The following is a 19,839-nucleotide window of genomic DNA, read 5'->3' on the forward strand; positions in this document are numbered from 1 at the left end:
AGTTTAGATTCACTGGAGTGATCCCGCAGTTTTTCTTAAAAGCTTTAGGCCTGTAAAAGGTACTTAACCTAAATTATAGTATGGATACATACACTAGTACTACTCTTGCAAGTCACAAAGTGCCATATCTAAAGAAAGTGTGTGCAGAGATGGGTTACCTACCAAAGGTGTTAAAGCTGATCAAGTGCAGAAACGAATAAATCACCAGCTAGGAAAATGCTTTACTTGTTGCTAGTAGTGTAGAAGATGCTGTGGCAGGGCCTTGCAGTGGTAATGTCCTGTTACTCTGCATACCACAGATGGGACAAGTTAAAAAGAAGAGAGATCTTAATCCTCTGTAACCATATCTGAAGCTGAAGTTATTTTTGATTGAAGAAAGGAGGAGCTGAGGCTCAAGGAAATGGAGTTCCAATAAAACATAGCAAAGATGGAGTCAAGTCAAATAAGGTTGAGATAGAGGGGGACAGAGCATTCCAGCTGGAGTTGGACAGACTAAATGGGTCACCATACTCCTCCAGAGGATCTAGGAATGGTTCTAGGTCCTCCTGTATTCCACAATTTCCTAAGGATCTGTTGAGTGTGGACGATGAAACAAATGACATTATTGATTGGTTGACTGCACTTGAGTGTGCTTGTGAGGTACAAGAGATGAATGAGTCTGACAATATTGCTTGGCTTCTCTGTAGCCTTCCCCCAGAATGGCTGCAGTAAGCGTGAGAGAAAGGATTTTGACAAATTAAAACAGGTTATACACTTAAAGCTTGGAAAGACTCCTGTCCTATTCTTAAAGAGGGTTAGAGACCACAAGAAAAAGGCAATAAATCAACGAGGCTTAGTAGCGCCAAATATCGGTGGTGAGGCAATACAGTGGGTGGCATATGCAGATTAATTTCTCTTGCTTGATTGTACCAAAATTGGGTTGCAGAGAATTATAATAGCTTTTGAGGAATTCATTGCTGAAAGAAAACTGGTAATTAACCCAAGTGAAATGACAATATTCTATGCAGGTAGTAAAAGAGTAAGGTCATCTTCCATGTCATGGGTTTGTTGTGGTGAGAGAATCAGAAATCAAACAACATTGCGTTACTTGGGATATGTCTTTCCCAGTGCGAATTCTTACATGGTCCAGAAAAATGTAATGATGATAAAAGCAAAAGAGTCATCAAATCAAATAAGAGCAATAGAAGGAAAATATGGTAAATTCTCTCTGGAACCCTGTATTCAATTCTATAGGTTAAAGGTCATACCCAGATTAACGTATTGTTTATTATTTTTGCCCATTGAGTTTGGCCCATATCTGAGTAAAACTGAATCATTGATATGGCAGAAAACATTGCATTTTTTTCCGAAATGTGTCCCTTTGGAATTAATAAGATATGAACTGGGACTACATTCTATTCTCAGCATAATGTATGCGAACAAATTAGCTTTGCTGACAAAATGTTTAATGGCCGAAAAGGACATTCTCTATCATCACTTAAATGTTGAGACAAAGGCGACTTTTGCGCAGGTATTGAAGAATAATTGTATGAATTCTTTCAGATATGGGCCTCCCATTGACAACTTTGATTAGCAACCCAATAAAGGTGAAAGAAACAACTAAAGGGTATGATTGGCTAGAAAACAACGTAGTTATTCTGAATTCTAACCTATACAGCCAAGCTATATCGGTTTGGAAATGGTTTCCAAGGCCTGAAGCATATTTGACAAAATATCCATCGAGATCATATAGAAACAAGACTATGCGCTTCAGGTTCAAAGTTTTAAACACAAATCATATCATGCGTATTCGTGATGGGGCTGATTAGGTATTAAAACATTGTCGTTTTTGCAAAGAAGAAGACACAACTGAATCTTTACTACACCTGATCTTGGTATGCCCACATCTCCTTCAACAATAGATTACTTTGCAAAATGTGTTAAAGATCAATCTGAAGTAGACAGAGAAAAGCTATGGGGAGAAATGCTTCACAGGACCTCAGTCTCGTTAAAAATAAGGGTCAATGAATATCTGACAAATGTATGTTCTGTTACTTGAGGGTGCTTACCTTTTAAATGTCTATTCTACTACCAGAGGGTGGTAATTGAAATTTACGATATTGAGAATGATGATGAGAGTATGTAGCGCATACATTTAGATGGTAAAGCGGCTGAAAACTGTTAGAAAATGCTAATGTTTTAAGGTGATTGATAGAAAAGGGTGAAAAAATGGAAGAATAGTAATTAAAAAAAATGTCACTAGATGTGTTAACCTAGTTGGTTGAATTTACAAGGATATTAATGCTATGATGGAGTTTTATTTAGGTATTTGTAATGTTTGTAATATTTGTAATGTAATGTATTCTGAATATTTTACTTTTGCTTGAGATAATTGTATTGTATTGAGTTGTGATTATATTGAAACTTTTGTACAGTTTTGTAAAGGTTTATATAAACCAAAACAATAATAAAAAAATAAAAAAGTATTGGGTAATGATAGATGGTGTAGACAACTATGCTATCAAGGACACTGGGGCCAGCACAACTGTGGTCGACTCCACACTGGTAAACTCAGAGCTCCTCTGCAACCCACTAAGTTGACTGATGCCCCCCTCTGTTAGCTTCCCAGTCATGCCCATCACTCTGGCTGTAGTTGGAGCAGTGTTTAGGATTCCTGTAAGTGTTCAGAGGCACGTTCCAGGTAGAGTTCTGCTGGGAAGTGATCTTGTGGTGTTAAGACTTGTGGTTGACATTAGGTAAGAATTGGTGCATTCACACTGTGTGAGACTACACAAGATGTATCTGCTTGGTATTAGGTAACCCGCCTTTTGATATAGGTCTGTACTACATAAGTTGGTAGTGTGACTGAGCAGCCAGGCCTATCTCAAGAGGGTTAAATGTGAGCTGTAGAGGTGTACAGATGAAATCCGTTCATTCAAGTAACCAAGTAACACACTCAATGTTTCAGTTATAAATATTTATTTATTTAACACCAGTTTTACAAAGGCAATTCTTTGTAATAGTTCAAGTAAATCTTTGAATAACTTTTTCAACAGTCAATAAAGTTGGTGAATACTCTTTGGAGATGCCAATACTTTTCTCCTACACCCTGAAGTGACTTCAATAACAAGGGTAGTATTGCATTAATAAATAACACCAATAACCTCTTTAGACTTTGAGTTCCAGAAAGGAAGGGTTAGGGAAAAATAGAAAAGTTCAAATATTTACTTATAATGTGAGGACAAGTGGAATCCTCCAATGAAGTCTAGGTAAGACTTTCCCAGCAGCAAAAGTGTTTAACAAATTTCAACCTATGAGGGACAAGTAATGCCAAAGTCAGTGGATTCAGAAAGGTGCCTTTAGGGAGCCAGGACAGCCAAAGTCATTTGGACAAAGTCAATCGTTCTGATGCACTTCTTGGATAAAAGTCTTTCACAAAAGGTAGATAGTTCAGAAAATCACGGTAGGCACACAAGCTGTTAAGCCTGTGCAAAAGGGAGTTGAAATCAACTCAGAAAGTTAAGCAAGTGCAAATCTCAAGTGAGATAGCATAACTTAAGACAAGAAGGTAAGTACTCCCAAGTCCAAACAGTACCTATGGTTAGAAGAAAAGTGGTCCAGCTGGATTCTGCCTTGCTACAGCTTTGCAGACTCTGGTTCCTTAGCCCGAGTCTTGGGGACAAGAGGGAGGACGTCTGGAGGGCTCCTGTGGCAGTACTCAGGAAAGTCGTTGGCGGCTACGATTCAGCGGCACTTCGCGGTTTCAGCGCTTCGCAAATAGCACTGATGCAGAATAAATCTCCGGTCAGACTTTCCTGCTCCCTCGGTCCTGAACTCTGATGGGGGGACTCCGGGTAGGGATCTACTGCTTCTGCGTGTCCTTAGGAGGCTCCTGGAGCTTTTGGCCGGATTTGTTACGCAGCAGACGTTGCACTCGACTATGGACACTTGGCCCATGGCATTGGGCTTCTGCAGCAATGGAGAGGCACAGCAAGTGGGATTGCGCCAAAGTGGAGTTCGTCTCTGGTTTAGTTGGTCCCACTAACCCAAGGGAAGAAGTCGTCCCTTCCCGAGCTTCTCTGTTGATTCGAAAAAGGTCGTCAGCACAGCAGCAGGGCTTCACCGGTACTTTGAGGTGCAGGAAGTAGCAGCAGGCTTCTCTTCACGATTTCTGCGTCAGATGTTTCTTCCAGTGGTTGACTCTGCCTCTAGTCCCAAAACCCTTGCCTTTTAAGCAAGTTTCCCAATCAGGGCTGGTTTCATTCAAGCATTCCTAGAGACAAAGGACAGGGGAGTTTCAGGACCCTCCGTCTCTTCCTGCCCTTACAGACACATTGGAGCCAGGGCCGGGCTTCAGGGCTGAAGCCTGCCAGAGGCAAAACACACAAAGGGCTGAAAAATGTCTCAACGCACAGAGTAAAAGCCAAGAAAGACCTCACAAACAGAAATTCGTGAAATAAGAAGATAGGGGCCATTTTGACAACATGTACACCCATGGGTGCTGTACTGCAGCTGAGGGTTCAGCCTGCGGTACAAAAACAGACTGGTAATAAAAATTAAACCACTGCCACCAGCCATTTAAAGTAGTGAGGGTAACAAAAAATGTTACATGAGAAAGTAGGATAAGGGGCTACTGAGTAAACTCCCCCCCCCCCCCAGCCCTTGACACAAGGTGGTGTGTGCTGGACCTATAAATAGAAAAGGTAAGTAAGATTAATTTCACTGTACTATTCTTGGGAACAGTAGTACACCCAAGAAAAGGTTTTTAAACCTTAAGAGAAATCCAAAGGATTTCTCAGTGACACTGCAATTAAGGTGCTGTGAATTACCATACAAAAAACAGATGCCTATGGAGTTTGTCAGACTCCAAAAACAGTGAAAACACATAACTCCAAATCAGGGGAAAACACATGAGAGAGTGAGAAAAAGGTCCCACTCACCCAGGAGTTAAAATAAGTCCTAACTCCAGCAAAGGAGCTGGGGGTCTCTAAGGTTGAAGGGAATTAGCACAGAAATGAAAATTCTCCCTAACAGGTGACACAGCAGAAGGACCACATACAAGGTCTCAAACAAGGAAGGTTACCTTAGGCAAGCCTAAGGGGAAGCCTACACCTAAGGGGAAACCCAAGGCTGAGGAGTCAAAGGTTCCTAAAAAGGTAAGAAGAGTTCCTCCCCTACCTTACCTACAACTTTAGTTGATGTAACTGACCAGACCCTTGAACCTGATGAGGAAAAAGGGAAATCTGAAGTATTCAATCCCCATGATCACCCAAAACGCCAAAGTTTACTTGCAGAAGGGGTGCCTTCTAGGAATGAATTTAGTCAGGGTCTGAGAGAATGTCCATCTCAAGAAGGCGTTGGGGGACAGGCTTGTTACCCGTTGGAGGGTGAATCTCATGGGAAACATAGGCTCTACTTCTACTAAGAATATGGGTTACTGTATAGGGAACCCATAGAATCCACAAGAGGTGATCCTAGGAGGTTGGTGGTCCCTCAGTATGTGGGACCCTTCCTCCTGTAGTTGGCATGTGAGGTCAAGTCACTTGATGTCAAGAGGAATGAACAGAAGTTATCTTTGCCTTTCCACTGCCCTAAAATGGGAGCCCACATAGGTCAATTAGGTCAATGCAGGAGTTGCACTGCTTGTCAGTTGTCTGGCAAAGGTTGGAACAAAGATTCAGGCTCCATTAGTACTATACTAGTGGGTATGCAATATGAGAAGGTAGGATTGGCATTGTTGGTATCTTGATACTTTTACATCCTCTGGCAGCAGATGTATCTTGGTGGTTGTTGATCATGCTACCAGATATCCTGAAGCCATCCCACTCAAAACAGTGACTGCCAAGTCAGTTGGTTGCTCGAACATTATTAGGCATCTTTACCAGAGTGTCTTCCCTAAATAAGTTGTGTCTAACAGAGGCAGCAATCATATTCCTAATTATATGCAGGCCATGTGGAAGGGGTGTGGGGTGTGACGTTCATCTGCCTTCCCTCCACAAACCAATGGTATAGTAGAGAGATTTAATACAGCTCTCAAAAGCATGATTGGAGCTCTTGAGTAGCCCCAGAGAAGGATGTGGAAACTTCTACTATCATGCTTACTTTTTACCCACAGAGAGGTACCTTAAGAAAGGGAAGGCTTTAGCTCATTTGAACTTCATTTTGGCCACCCTGTCAGTGGACACTTATCCATAGTGAAGGAAGGCTAGAAGCTGCCATTTCTCCAGTAACCACAAATGTGGTGGACTATGTGCCAGGAGTAATAAAGAGGATGGGCGTTCTGATGGCTCAGGTCAATGGGCCTCATTATAAGTTTGTCGGTCCGGTTGTAATGGTGCCGGTAAGCTACCAGCGGTGTTACTACCAAACCGGCAATCTACGAGGTCTGACCTGGCGTGCGTACCGCGAACTGTGAGCAGAGCACGTTGGATGCACCGGCACCAATCACGAATGGTGCCGGTGCATCCGGCTTCCCCATTCCCATTGAGCCCTATAGGGCTCAATGGGAATGGGGAAGAATATTTTCCTGCGCACGCGAATGGGCAATTACCAGGTCCGGCAAGGCCGGAATGACCCGATAAATGCACATTCGCGGGCGGCGGGAAAAAAAATGATACTGCCGGAAGCCGTGCCGGTCCTACCGGCACGGCTACTGCCAGTATCATAATGAGGCCCAATGACAAGTTGAAGGCTGCACAAGCGCTGGTGACATTGGTATGACCAGAAAGCCTCACTTATTCATTTTACTCCAGGCCACAAATCCTAATAATGAATCCTATAAGGCTTAGTGCTTTTTAGGATAAATGGACCAGTCCTTACAGGATTTATGAATAGGATTTCTTGACCTGAGGCATAACGAGCAAAGGAAGCTTTCTGATCATATTAGCACCCAAATAAAGCAGCAAATAAGGCTTTAGGACTAGACCCTGCATTGGCCTAAGACATAGAGGCGAGAGGCAATGGAGAGCTGGAGCTAACAAGTGAACTTTCAAAGAACTGTGGGCTGCCTCAAAGCCCTGGTCCTACCTTAACCACAACTAATGGATACTGATTGCACCTTCTGGAGAACTGAGACTGCACTGTTTGCCTCCAGACAGCCGCACTGCTTATCAGCACAAGCAGTTCATCCTTTCCCTGACCCAGCACCTGCACCTCTGTAGTGGCTCTTCCACAGACCAGTTTGCCTCGAGTTCATGTTAATGGAAATAATGCTGCAGCATCGGAAACTTGGAACCACCACTGGTGAATTACTAAATTGGGGGTAGTAGGGCCTGAATCATTGACTACAAGCAGCCGTAAACAACCAAAGATTTCCAACGGCAAGATTGTCTAATGTCAGACAGAAGGGTCAAGAGCCATTCGACCTCAGTTTTGTAGGCTAAAACTGTGTTTTATTTGAAAAGTAATTGTCATGTATACTGTAATTTATTTTGACCTAATTGTTTATTAAATTACTAATTAATAATTATAATTTGTTTAATACTTGAACGTGATTTTTTCAGGCCAGTAAAATCAAAGAGCGTGTGCAAGAGGATAGTTTGAGAGGTTTATCCTTTCTTCCTTCTTTGTCTATCAACGCTGATTATTCCTTCTCTTGCCAACAGGTCTCGAGATGAAAATGAATGGGGTTTTCCACCCAGTTCTCATCTCTCCCATTGCGATTCCTGATCTTACTTTAGTGAATTTCACAGACAAAGGTGAGTTGAGGTTATGATTTCCTTTGTTGACTTTCCTTCTCAAAAGGCTAGACCGTAAGATTGGGAAATGCCCAACCTAAAATAAGAATCAGAGTTACTGATACAGCTACTTATTTCCAACAAACATTAGGGTGCATTGTGATAAGGCCCATGTATGCTGCATCCTCCACCCTCCTTGTCTGCAACTGGTAAAACGCCAATCACAGGAGTGACCTATGAACCCAACATAACCCCATGTGGTTTTCCAAACCTTGATGGAGCCGTCCGACAGCTTACTTTTCCCCGAGACTGAGAAAGTCTCCCAGTAAGCCACAATCCCATGTAACGGGGAACACTACATATACATTTCCCTGAAATCATTCAATATTCTTTGAATGCCATTAATTTTTTATTGGATGGATGTTTCTCTTCCACAGATGATATCTGTGATCAAGAACATATGTAGCATAGACATATTAAATGTAGACCTTTGAGTGTTCTGCGCTATGTGCCCCCGCCCCATGTCCCAAGTATTTAAGAAGTAAATGTAGAAACCCTGTATTTGGGAGGGATTGCAAATGTTGGTTCAAGGGGTAATGGAAGACTAGATACCTGACTTCCAATTTCACAGCGATCTACTGATCCACTAGACCAAGTATGATCTTCTATGGAAAGCTTGATATTTTTCTTGTGAATTCTCCACTCCAGGACTAACTCTGGGAGCAAACTGTAACCTGACCCAGATGAAAGAGATCTTGACAAAGGCCATTGCAGACCACCCTGATTACAAGACTGAGACTTTCCAAGCATTGCAGAAACAACTGAAGACTCTTGGGGGAATGCAGATCCGGAATGTAGCGGTAGGTCTACATCTAAACCATGGACCCAGTTTGTATGTTATTTGTAAAACTGGTTTTGAGCAAAAGATCTAAAAACCTGCAATTTATATCACACGGTCCAGGCTTAGAAGGTAAAGTCAAATGTAAAGAGTGAGTGAAATATGGCTGAACCTTTTCACAGGAGTTAGCCTTTATAGGAAGCTCCAAAACTCTCCATGGGCCAGCCCACTTCTGCTAATGGTCCATGCCTTCCAGGGTCTCCATCAGTTGGGCGTTGATGGGTGACATGTGGGGTCGGAACTGGCAGAACATATGACATTTCTGGGCTTCAACATATTGAACAGGCTAGGCATGGACTGCTTGAGGATCTTGATAAATTATTTAAATGTGATGAGTGACTGGAAGCAATTGCCAGGACGTGGCAGCAGGCACTGCCGACTTGGGTCTAAGCAAAACAAGGGGTGTAGTTGATCTTGAAGGTAGCAGATAAAAATGGCTAATCGCAGATGCAGTGTGCAGTTGGAGACAAACGCGCAACAAGACCTCTGGTAGGACATGTAGGATTGTAGTTTGTTTACCAGTAGTGACAGTCTGAACTAGACGTTTTACATGATGGTAGCTTGGTTGGATGAATTCCTGTATGTGTGGGAAAGTTGTATGATTGGGATTTATAAAACGCAAACCTTGCATGTAAGTAACAGAGTTCTGTACATAGGGGGCACACCCAGGGGGGGTGGCACAGTATCATGGAATCTGCTATGATAGAAAGAGCAGGGGAGGGAGAAAGAGGTAGGTGCCTAACTTACCGGCAACAAGTTCAAATCCCTATAGGGTTGACTCAGGTTTCAGCTTTCCTTGGGCAATTAAATGAGTACAATTCTGCTGAGTGATAATCCTTCTTATGTAGTTTGTGTTTGTGAGTTAGCTCCTTTTGCTTGCTAATGATTCATCAAACCTTGATCGTTCTCCAGGGTTGATAGAACATCAAGCTTTTAGAAAAGTTCAACATAACAGATTCATAGGAAATCTGTGTGTCTGTGCTCTCAACTGGCCTGTGCATCAGTTGAGAGCCGCCCATAGGCTGGCATACTGTAACTGAGAAACTATGTTGTTTGCAAACCAATGACCAGAACATATCCCCTGCTTTCAGTCTCTAGGTGGGCACATTGTCAGCAGAGCTGAAACATCCGATTTGAACCCCATCCTGGCAGTGGGAAACTGTGTCCTCAATCTGTCATCGAAAGGTAAGCCAGAGATGCAAGAGAAATTCTGACTGGGATAAAAAGTACAAAAAGCCAGTGCTATTTCAGGAGTGGTGGGTGGAAAATGCTTGCATCCATACAATCACATAGAGTAATACTTCTGTATTTTTCATCGGTCTATCGGAACAAAAGTGAAATTGTATGTGGGTTGAATCTGTCAAGTTGCCCATCAAGCACAATTTGGCCAGGTGTCATGGGGAATACAATCACGTGCCCAGAAAGAATCATCCTGTGCCCGAAGTTCATCATTTAGCAGATTTACCATTTCTTTTCTTTTTAGAGCAATCCCCCTAACCCCAGAACCAGCCGTCTTTATTTTGTTGAGCCCCAAACCTGCTAGAAAGCAGCACATGCCCTCCTTCCTGCCATTGGACGAGTGTAAAAACTATCTCAGTCGGGGATGCAGGTCTTGCCCACTGGTGCAGAATTCCCATACTAAGAATTAGAGTATTATTTCTTTATTTTAACATTTTTTTATTAAAACCTTTACAAAACATAGATATAACAAGTAGAGCATCCCTGAATTTGGAATGAATACATATTAACAATATGTTAACTTACATTTAGTATTCATGTAGTTCAGGCATAGCTTTGAAGGGCAGCATAATCCTTGTTATGTGCATAGTGTGCACATAACAAGCGGCACACGAATATACAACATATTGCTTTAGACTAGAATCAGCAAAGGGCAGATTAAATGTCAGCACACACCCTTGTTTGTAAAGCTTTAAGAGGACATACTTCTGGTAAAACAATCATTCACATTCAGGGACAGGCAGGCTTCATGGTGTTCATCACAATGTAATGGAATGTCACTTGGTCTGGATTAGCTTGACATCTGTCATGGGGGCCAGCTCATGGAGCTAGGTGCTTTAAGAGAAAGGTGAGGGTTGGATTTTGTGGTAAGCAAGATGTGAAACCTGATTTGTGAGTGTGGGCAGATCAGAAGGACTTTTCATCTGGGTGCTAGCTAGATTCTAAGTGAGTGGAGCTAGGGCATGTCTAGTGTGTGTTGCCCCAGGCAAGACCCATTTGTTATTTTTCTTGGCTCCTCGCTAATGATTCCCCATGCGATCATTGATGGGACAATGTGGGGTGAGTATACTTACTTGTTGCAAGTTGATGGGTGACATCAGTGTTTGTATTGGAGACAGGGCTTTCAAGCAGAGGGGCCAACGAAGTGTGTGTGGGGACTGGGAGAACAGGTTATTGTGTTTTATCTAATGTGAAAAATTGAAGGTCGAGTGAGTTAGTGTGGAAAAGTTAGGATATGGGTGTGTGTAAATGGCTACTTAACAGTTTGCCATTGGGTCAGTATGTCAGTCCAGGAGCATGGTATGTTGCTGCGAGGACCTTGCCTGCACACATCTACCCCCCCTCTTTTTCCTCGCGTTACCTTTTTCGGGGGGAATAACACCTATTATTTTCCCCTTGTTGCTCCAATCCACCCCACATACACCCCTATCACTTTTTCCTGCCCCCCCTTTCATTTTCTTGTTAATGTTATGAATTACATTTGTGGGAACATGTGTCCTGCTAATGCAGTTTATCAACATGTACAGGTGAGAAAGAAACACAGCATCCTGTATATCACCTGCATGTTTCTTCTAATGGGAATCAGCATTTGTAGCTGTTAGTATTTGGAGTTTGGTTTTATATAGAATGCTGTACAATTTTGGTGAGGATAGCCTATGCGGTTAGAAGGACGGTGTCATAATATTTGGCACAGGATGTCTGTGTTAGCAGTGTGTTCATTATTGTGGCCTAGTGAACAGCCATGTATTTAGGGATTTCCATAGTTTTGTGGTCATTAGCATATAAAATTGCCTGGGTATAGAATTCGATAGATCAGTGCCCAGAATACATCATTGAAATGTGGCACCATCTCTAAGGTTGCTTTTGTGCGATTACAGCTTCTTGCTTATCACCTTGGGTCACTTCTTGGCCCATGCCATGGAGGTCACGGCGGGGAATGCAAAAGGTTTCAAACAAGGTTCTGTGGTTGATTGGAAGCCAGTAAAGTGTCCAGAGTGCCAAACTGCTATGCTCCATCTTTTCAGTCTTAGAAGTAGTCTGTGTTCTGTAATCTGTGAAGATAGTTGAAAAGGTAGTCGATATGATACATCACCATCTGAAACTGGTTCAGTGTATTCCTCTTGGAAGTCCTTTGTCAGCTGATGTGACCAGAAGCTCTGCAGCCACCTGAAAGACCAGCAACTAAGAGAGGGCAGGTAGAAGAACAACATGCAACAGCTGGTAGGAAGTTGTGTCGCATGGGGAGGAGCAAGCAAAAGTGGGACTGACAATCAAAGGGGGAACTTACCCCCTGTCCCCATTTGACCTGATGAGCTACTGTAGCAGAGCAGACATGTGAAGCAAAACCGCCACTTGTGGTTTCACGGTCTTACACTGAGCCAGCTGATACCAAGGCAGAAGAGGACAACAACACTGTCAAACAGCAAGATCCTGGGAACGTCCAGATGCAAAGAGTGCAGCAGAACCAAAAAGGGAGAGAGACATTGCACGTTCTCAGATGAAACTTAAGTAATGAAACCTCTTCTAACCAACAAAGCCACAAGAGGGATCTGTTCTCTGAAGTGCTATTCCCAGCGAAAATAAAGAAACTTGAAAAATAAAGTACCTACTATATAAAGGAGCCTCCTACTCCGTAAGTATTTGAAACAGAGCTATTTGTACCACAAACTCATGAAGACTCAACATCAAAGACAAGAGGCTACCCTGACAACCAACAAGTCTTGTAAAATTAAATATTGATTAAAATGTATTACTCAAGTCCGTGTTTTATGTTGTTGAGTCTGTTACTCTGTCATACATGGGAAGCCTATGTAGAGATCGTTGGCATAGTCCAAGCTTGAGAGTGCCATTGAAATGACAGGTAGGGTTTTGGGGGGCAATGCCGAGTAAGTTATTGTGAGGTGTCAGAAATGTGGGGCGCCCAACTGAGTAAAGGTTTTACACAAGATGCCATTTTATTAACTTAAAAGGGTTGGATAATCGCCTAACTAGGTTTCCCTGCCTATCAAAATAAACTAAAGGAAACACTCTAATAAAAGGAATCTGTCCCTCACACGTATCCACACATTCCACACATAAAGGAAATATATGGCAATTCAAATATAACAGAAATAATAGGTTCAATACAGACCAAATAACTGTATATCCTTGTAACCTGGGTCAAATCCCCCTTCACCAGATTCAAAGGAGGATTTCCAATCAAAATAGAAAAGTTCTGTTTTGTAACCAAATTCTGATGTATAAAGTTCTTCTTATTCCAAAAGACTCCCACTTGGCTTCTAACCAACAGTTCAACTAGATGGCAAGTCATTATCTCTTCACTTATAGCAAATAGTCCACAACTTCTTCTCCTTAGGAATCAAAATCCATCCACAATTCATCTGCATCCACAGCAATATTTTGTCAGGATGATTCCACACACTGTGTCAACAGCACACGTTTTGGCAGGATGATTTCACAACAGTTCACAAAACACTTTTAGTGGTCTTGCTACTTCTTCTTCTTTACAACCTTTAACCACAACACTGTACTTGAATGACTTCTTCCTGGTCCACTCACCTGCCAGGACCACTACTAAAAGGTCCCTATCCTGGTATACTCACCTGCCAGGACAAAAAGCACCTAACACTACTGTTAGGTCAATGCTTTCTCTTGACGTCCTCAGGAGCTGCTGAACCCCACAGTCGCTCCAAGGTGTTTCGCACGCAACCTAGTTTAAAAACAGCTAAGCCCAGAACACCCTCAAGGGAAATGGGAAGTGGATAAAATAAACTATTCAGAATCCCAGCTCTGGTTCCAGAAGATATCTGCATAGGGAAGAGAAAGAATTACATGTTAAATTATACAATTATTCCCAAATAAACAAATCCACTTTTGACATTCTTTAGGCTTTGCTCTCTTTACCTGAATTCCCTCTGCAACTGCCTAGAGGGACCTTTGCATTAAAGTCTCTTGATTTGTCAAAGTTCCTTACACAAGTCTTCTGAGAAAAATCACTTGAATTCACAGTATGAAGACTAGCACTTCTAATTGCCTGTTAAGTAGCTCCTTGCTCCTCTGCCCTAAAATCTGCTCTTGCTAAATCCGGGGGTTCAAGGCTACAAGTTTGTTTATTTAAATTGTCACTTGTTCAAACCTTCTGGTTTAACTGGTTTAGCATACCATTCCACCTGCGCAATGGTAACAGCTAACTTTGTCAAAGAAAGACAAAATAATTTCAATTGCACGCATGCGTAAATGAAGATTACCACTAGAGGGCCTCCAAACTCTATAGCTTCAGGGAAGCTTTGTCACCGCTTGTGTCTCCAAGGAACACTTGAAACAAAACTGTTTTCATCTTCAGTTTTGTCACCGCGCTAGCCAGGCAAAGTCTGCAGTGAGGTCCTAAAACGTACGTTCCTCCAGCTACCGATACTGTCGCCGCGCAAGGTGTGCCACTCTCTCTCACACGGAAGACAGAATGCTATGGAGCACACAAAACATAAGCTGCTCACAAGAGCATTGCGCACGCTCTCTGGAAGGTGCATCAGAGGCCAACGTTGCATCGGTAGTAACATGAGCCACCGACTTGAACTTGGGATAATATTAAATTAGCTCCTCTTTGACCTCTACCACAGTTTGTAGTTCTACAGACATCAATGTAATTTACAAATCTCACAAAACTGTCTTGAATTTAGCTGCCAGTTGTAGCTGCAGCTGCTCTCTCCTGCTCAAACTCTTCCTTCCTGACTTCTGCCCATCTGCCTGGGACTTCCAAGTTAAAGGGATTTTAGGTCCGAACTTATGGAGATAAACATAAACATGACCTGCCTCTAAGGCAAGACTAATGAAAGGCAAGTTTAGAATGTTGGATGAACAGCCTTTATCCTTACTGGAACCAATCACTGCACAGAGTCACTTCCTCCGTCCATCTTGGCTTGGGAAAGTTGCCCTACAAAAGTTAATGTTGTAAAACCTCTTCCTACAAAACACTCTAGGAAGAATAACATTCATGCCTCTGTCATGTACGTTGTTCAACTGTCCAATTGGTAATGGACTCGCCAAGACTTATCCCTTGGTTTTAGGGCCCCAACTTCTAATATAGGCCTGTACTACCCAGGGTTAACCAGGCTTATCCTAGGAGGAGGAATGTGAGCTGTAAATCAGTACAAAGAAATAAGAACCTACATAGACCCAAAGAAACACTTCCACGCTTGTATTTATATCAAACATAGTGCTTTATTTTATATATACACATATATATAAACTAAAGGAATGTCGTATCAACTAGCAACATCAATCATACATTTAGAATAGTAAGGAGGAATAAATCTGATAAGTAAATGGTTATATACTTTTCTTATCCACACGCAGAGTGACTTCAGTTCAGGTCAGTAAAAATACTTATTATAAATTAACTGCATTTTTCAGGTTTAGGTAGGTTCCACAATGTATAGAGCAACAATCACATGTAAGCAATACTAGTGGCAACACTTATAAAGTTTAGGCAGTCTTTTCCGTAACAAGAAAGGACGTCATCAGTTCAGGTTTTGGAGGGAAACAAGCAATGCTCAATCCAAGAGGTTCAGAGGATTTACTGTTAGGGAACCAACCATCCATGCCCAAGTCAATAGGAATGCAACAGTTCTGATGTAATTATTCTTAGCACAAGTGAATCATAAGTTAGTTTGTCTTTGTAAAAGTTCATGGATTTAGGAGAAGCCTTCCTGGAGGGGCACAGGCTTGTAGGCCTGGGCGAGTGAAAATGGGCGAACACCCATACAGTAGAAACAGTGCTCCAAGAGCAAAGAAGTGAAACAAACGGCTTCAGGTAAATTCACCAACAGCCCCACAGTACCTTGAGAGTGAAGCTCCTGCAGCAGTAGTTGAGAGAGGGGCTCGCCACCAAAGATTATTCATATTCCCATGTTAGTTCATGGTTTTGGGGCCTTTTTCGCAGCACCAGTAGTAAACGATCGCTACCTGTTGGAATCTTCTTTGTCAGTCCTGCACTGTGGTGAGAGGACTCTGAGGAGAGGATTCGTGCTTCTGGAGGTCCACATGAATGCCACCAAAGTTTCAGCAAGATTCAACAACAGCAAGTCAATGCACTTCAAAGTGGTTGTGATACCCTGGGTGTTGGGATTCTGCAGCCCATCAAGGTCACAGGGATCGGGGGATGACTCAAATTGAAGAGGTACTTTCAGTGGTGCTTCTGTGCTTACTGGGGGTGCTGCAGGTGTCTCTCGTCATCTTCTTCTTTGGAGCTTCAGTTCCAGAGGTCAATTTAGCCTTCTGTCCCAAAAGCCTTGCCTTTTATGCAGGAACCCATTCATTCAGTCCTATGGAACTGTCAATCACCTGGGGGTGGCTGTCCTTGCAGAACAGCCAGCTGCCCAGTTCAAACAGGTTCCAGCCTGGCATACCCTAAAACAAAGGCCAGGGACGTTTTGGGCTCCTGCGACACTTCCTGCCTCAACAAACACATTGGAGCCTTAACAGGCGTCACAAAGGGATCCCGCCAAAGGCACAAAAGCAAAACTCTAAGAGGACCCACCCCCACCTGGAATGGTAGAAGAAGAGCAAAGAAGGAACACACAAACAATAAATGATGATAAAAGAAGACTGGGGCCATTCTGGGAAAATTGTCACCCATGGGTGCTGTACTGCCGCTGTGGAAGAGCCTGCGAGTAACTAACACACAAATGTTTAAAAAAAGTTGTCCACTGCCACCAGCCATTTAGGTTTGTCTGTTACTGTAACTATAAATGTTACCGGAGCAGTGGGAATGGAGTTACAATGTAGCCCCTCGGCACCCCATATACGGTGGTGTGAGCTGATCCCACGAAAAGAATTATAAGTAAATTAAAAGTATCCTACAATCCTTGAACAGTAGTTCTAAGGAAAAGGTCATAAAGAATAGGAAGGGGAGCCCAAGGGACTCCCCAGCAAGACTGCACATAGGGTGATGTGTGCTGCAACAATTTATTACAGATGCCTGTAGTGAAATACATGGAGGAAAGCATGACTGCATTAGAAGTAAAAAGAATCATAGTAGCAGAATAATAGGATTCCCATCTCAGAGCAAGAATGAGTGAGTGGAAAGAAAGACCCACTTATTCAGGAGAGTAAAGCAGAAAATCCCAGAAGTCCAGAACATGTGCTGGGGGTCTCTCAGGAGGAGGGGAATTAGCACATCTTCTGTCTCTGAGACAGCAGGAGAGCTGGGAGAGGGTACACAGTGCGAATAGTGCCATCCCTGAGAGGAAGCGTCACTGCAGCAATGTGCCACCGGTCTGGACCGCTACCAGACAACGGTGAGCCTGCCCAGAGCAATTGGGAACCCCGGAGCGTAACAACAGGCTTGTGAGCAATGAAGAAACTGTTTTGAATACCGACCAAGTAAAATACAAAGACACAAATCCACAAAAACACAAATCGTCATGTATGAGATTTCAATATGGGGAAAGTTGGGGCAAGCATCATTACCAGCAAAAGAATATTGATGAAGAAGCTGAAAGACAAAACTTAAACAAGTCTCGATATATGAGATAGCAATGTGAGAAAAGTTGGAACAAGTAGTACCTCAAGCCAATGAAGTATAGACAAAAGGAAGGAATACAACTGTGTTGTACTGAAAGATTGAGAACTCAGAGATAAGTCCTGGTGAAAGGCGTACATCAGGCAGTGAACATTTGGGGGGAAGATACCTGTCAGAGAAGCATGCCAAGAGATCTGCAACAGCCCAAAAAGGGGATTCCTGGAAGGGGAGTACACCAGGCAATCAATTTAAATATAAGGAAGAATAAGACATTATAGCAAGATACCTGGCAGGAGAGTATACCAGAGGCTCTAGGAACCAGATGAAAGGCAGTCCTGGCAGCCAAAATACCAGGCAAACTGAAGTTACATTCCTGTCAGCTGAGTGTACCAGGAAGTCCATTAAAAGTCACAGAAAGAAGCATACTTACTTCTTTTGGCAAAGCTCATGGTAACATAAGTATACCAACAACTCTAAGAAAACAAGCATGTTGTGGAATGGAACAAAGACCCTTTTCACTGTTGAAATCAAAATACCTGGTGGAAGTATATGCAGAGACCTGAAGAGCCCACAGAAGGTTTGTGATTGAAAAGTACATCAGGTGTGCACTAAAAAATCAAAGAGGTTAAAGAGAGCCATACATGGAACATCTTATTATGATTAAGACCCATTTAGTTTGTGAACTCAGTGCAAAAAAACCTAGGAAGAGCTAAACAATATGGGATATATTGTTTGCACAGAAACGTCTTGAACCAGGTATAAGGTACGAGAAAGAGACACTTTTGCCATCCTTAAGGAACTGATGTTTGGAAAGGCACTTTTACCATTCTACCTGAATAATTCAGGGGAAGGGAGCCACCCTCTGGATCCAAGTATTTCTCCCTAGAAAGGACTATTTTTGTTGAATTTATCTACTTGCTTTGATTGTGAACACTTTTTGCTAAACCTAAGTCACAGCCATTTCTCTACACCCTTAGTTGCTCATTTCTAGGGTGAGGGTTAGATTAGTATGTTTTGGACACATGGACAGTTGATATAATTTTGATGACGAGACACAGACTGATCCTTAGTTTTAGTTTCTCAGGCATGGAGCTCTCTTTAAGATAGGGACAGAGAGGCCTTTATCCAACCCTTTTATTTTAATAAAGATATCTGACAGTGAAAACATTGCAACTTTGTGTCTGCCTCTCATTTCTGACTCCTCACACCTGTTGGAGAGAAATGATCATTCAGCATAATGCTATTAGCTCCAACCCAGCTTCAGTTGTCTTTTTATGTGAACTTTATTAGTTTATGTACTGCCGTAATCCTCTTTCACGTGTCCCCATCCTGCTGTATTGTGGAAGGCTTCTGGGAAGTGTTGCTGGAGTAGGCTTATGAGCCTCCTTTTGGGATTGTATGTCATCCTGGTTGAGGTGCTGGGGTGGATCGGTTCTTGGTTACCATAGATGTGTGGTGTGATTGCTGGTGATGAGGTGGATTGCAGATGGAGGGAGATCTAGTCTCATGTTATTGGGATTTGAGGTGTTGGGAAAATGATGTAGGCCTGTGATCAATTAATCTTTTATTACACGCTTAATAGCAGAGACCAGTCTCTAAGCGAGGAACCAGGATTTGAACCTGTGTTGCTCTGCATTGTTTTCTTTAAAAAAACAAGCTTGTTGCCCCAGAGATATTCTCCCGGCCCATGATTAGATTAAGAATTGATTGCTTGTTGGTTGTGTGGTTTCCTTCTCTTTCCTTATTTCCCTGCTTGTCCGCCTTCTGCAATGTGTTGGCTGGGGGTGGGCATGTTCTTATCTGATTGTCCCCAGTAGCTGGCAAGGTGGGCGATCTGTGTGGGGCAGTTGGCCTGGCTGAGCAGAACACAACCAACAAACAGGAAATGCAGTGGTATTGCAGAGGAGGCTGCCACCTCCAGGATAAGCAGCAAAGAGCTTAGTTGGAAAGGGTGCAGTCAATCGGCGAGACCTGATACAGTGCAATCAGGAACTAAAAAATAGACAGCAGTTGAGGTGCAGTCAGGACCAAGGCCTGATGAGGCAGAATGACAATAGCACTGCTTGTTAAGACAGCCGTCCGGGGCAGAGCTTAGTATGGTGCATTTGCAGGGAATACATAGAGCAGTACTTGTATTCCTTATTCCTTTTTTAAAGCTAAACCAATGTTTTTTCCTGAACACTAAGAAAACAATCAACAGACAATGGGGCATGTCTGATTTGCTCATACATTAGGAAGGGGGGATAGTGAATGAAGGATCGGTGGGTGATAGGGAAAATATTTTAGAAGTACAGGGGACAGAACAGTCATTCCAGACAATTGTCCAATGATTCACGCTATATTACAAACAATAGTTCAAGGGGACAAGCCATATACAGGTTGTGCAGCACCATGAGCATTATTTTATTTATTTTACTATTTCTATTTTATTTTGGGTATTTATTGAATGCTGGCCTAGCTTTGAGAAGTAGCGAAGTGCTGTGGCTGGGTTCAGATTGTTCAGAAAGAGGGGGTAATGTGAAAGTAGG

General features: G+C 42.6%; 1 protein-coding gene across 1 annotated transcript in view; it reads left to right on the forward strand.

The window, feature by feature from the left end:
- LOC138488462 (aldehyde oxidase 1-like) overlaps nt 1-19,839 on the forward strand; it is a 705,629-nt gene that overhangs the window by 257,167 nt on the left and 428,623 nt on the right. The window contains exons 10-12 of the mRNA XM_069615436.1: nt 7,584-7,676; nt 8,364-8,515; nt 9,645-9,738. Of these exons, the coding sequence (XP_069471537.1) occupies nt 7,584-7,676; nt 8,364-8,515; nt 9,645-9,738 (339 nt within the window). The remainder of the gene's footprint in view (nt 1-7,583; nt 7,677-8,363; nt 8,516-9,644; nt 9,739-19,839) is intronic.

Source organism: Ambystoma mexicanum, chromosome 9, assembly GCF_040938575.1.
Source record: "Ambystoma mexicanum isolate Mex_15411 chromosome 9, UKY_AmexF1_1, whole genome shotgun sequence".
NCBI classification, from domain to species: Eukaryota; Metazoa; Chordata; class Amphibia; order Caudata; family Ambystomatidae; genus Ambystoma; species Ambystoma mexicanum.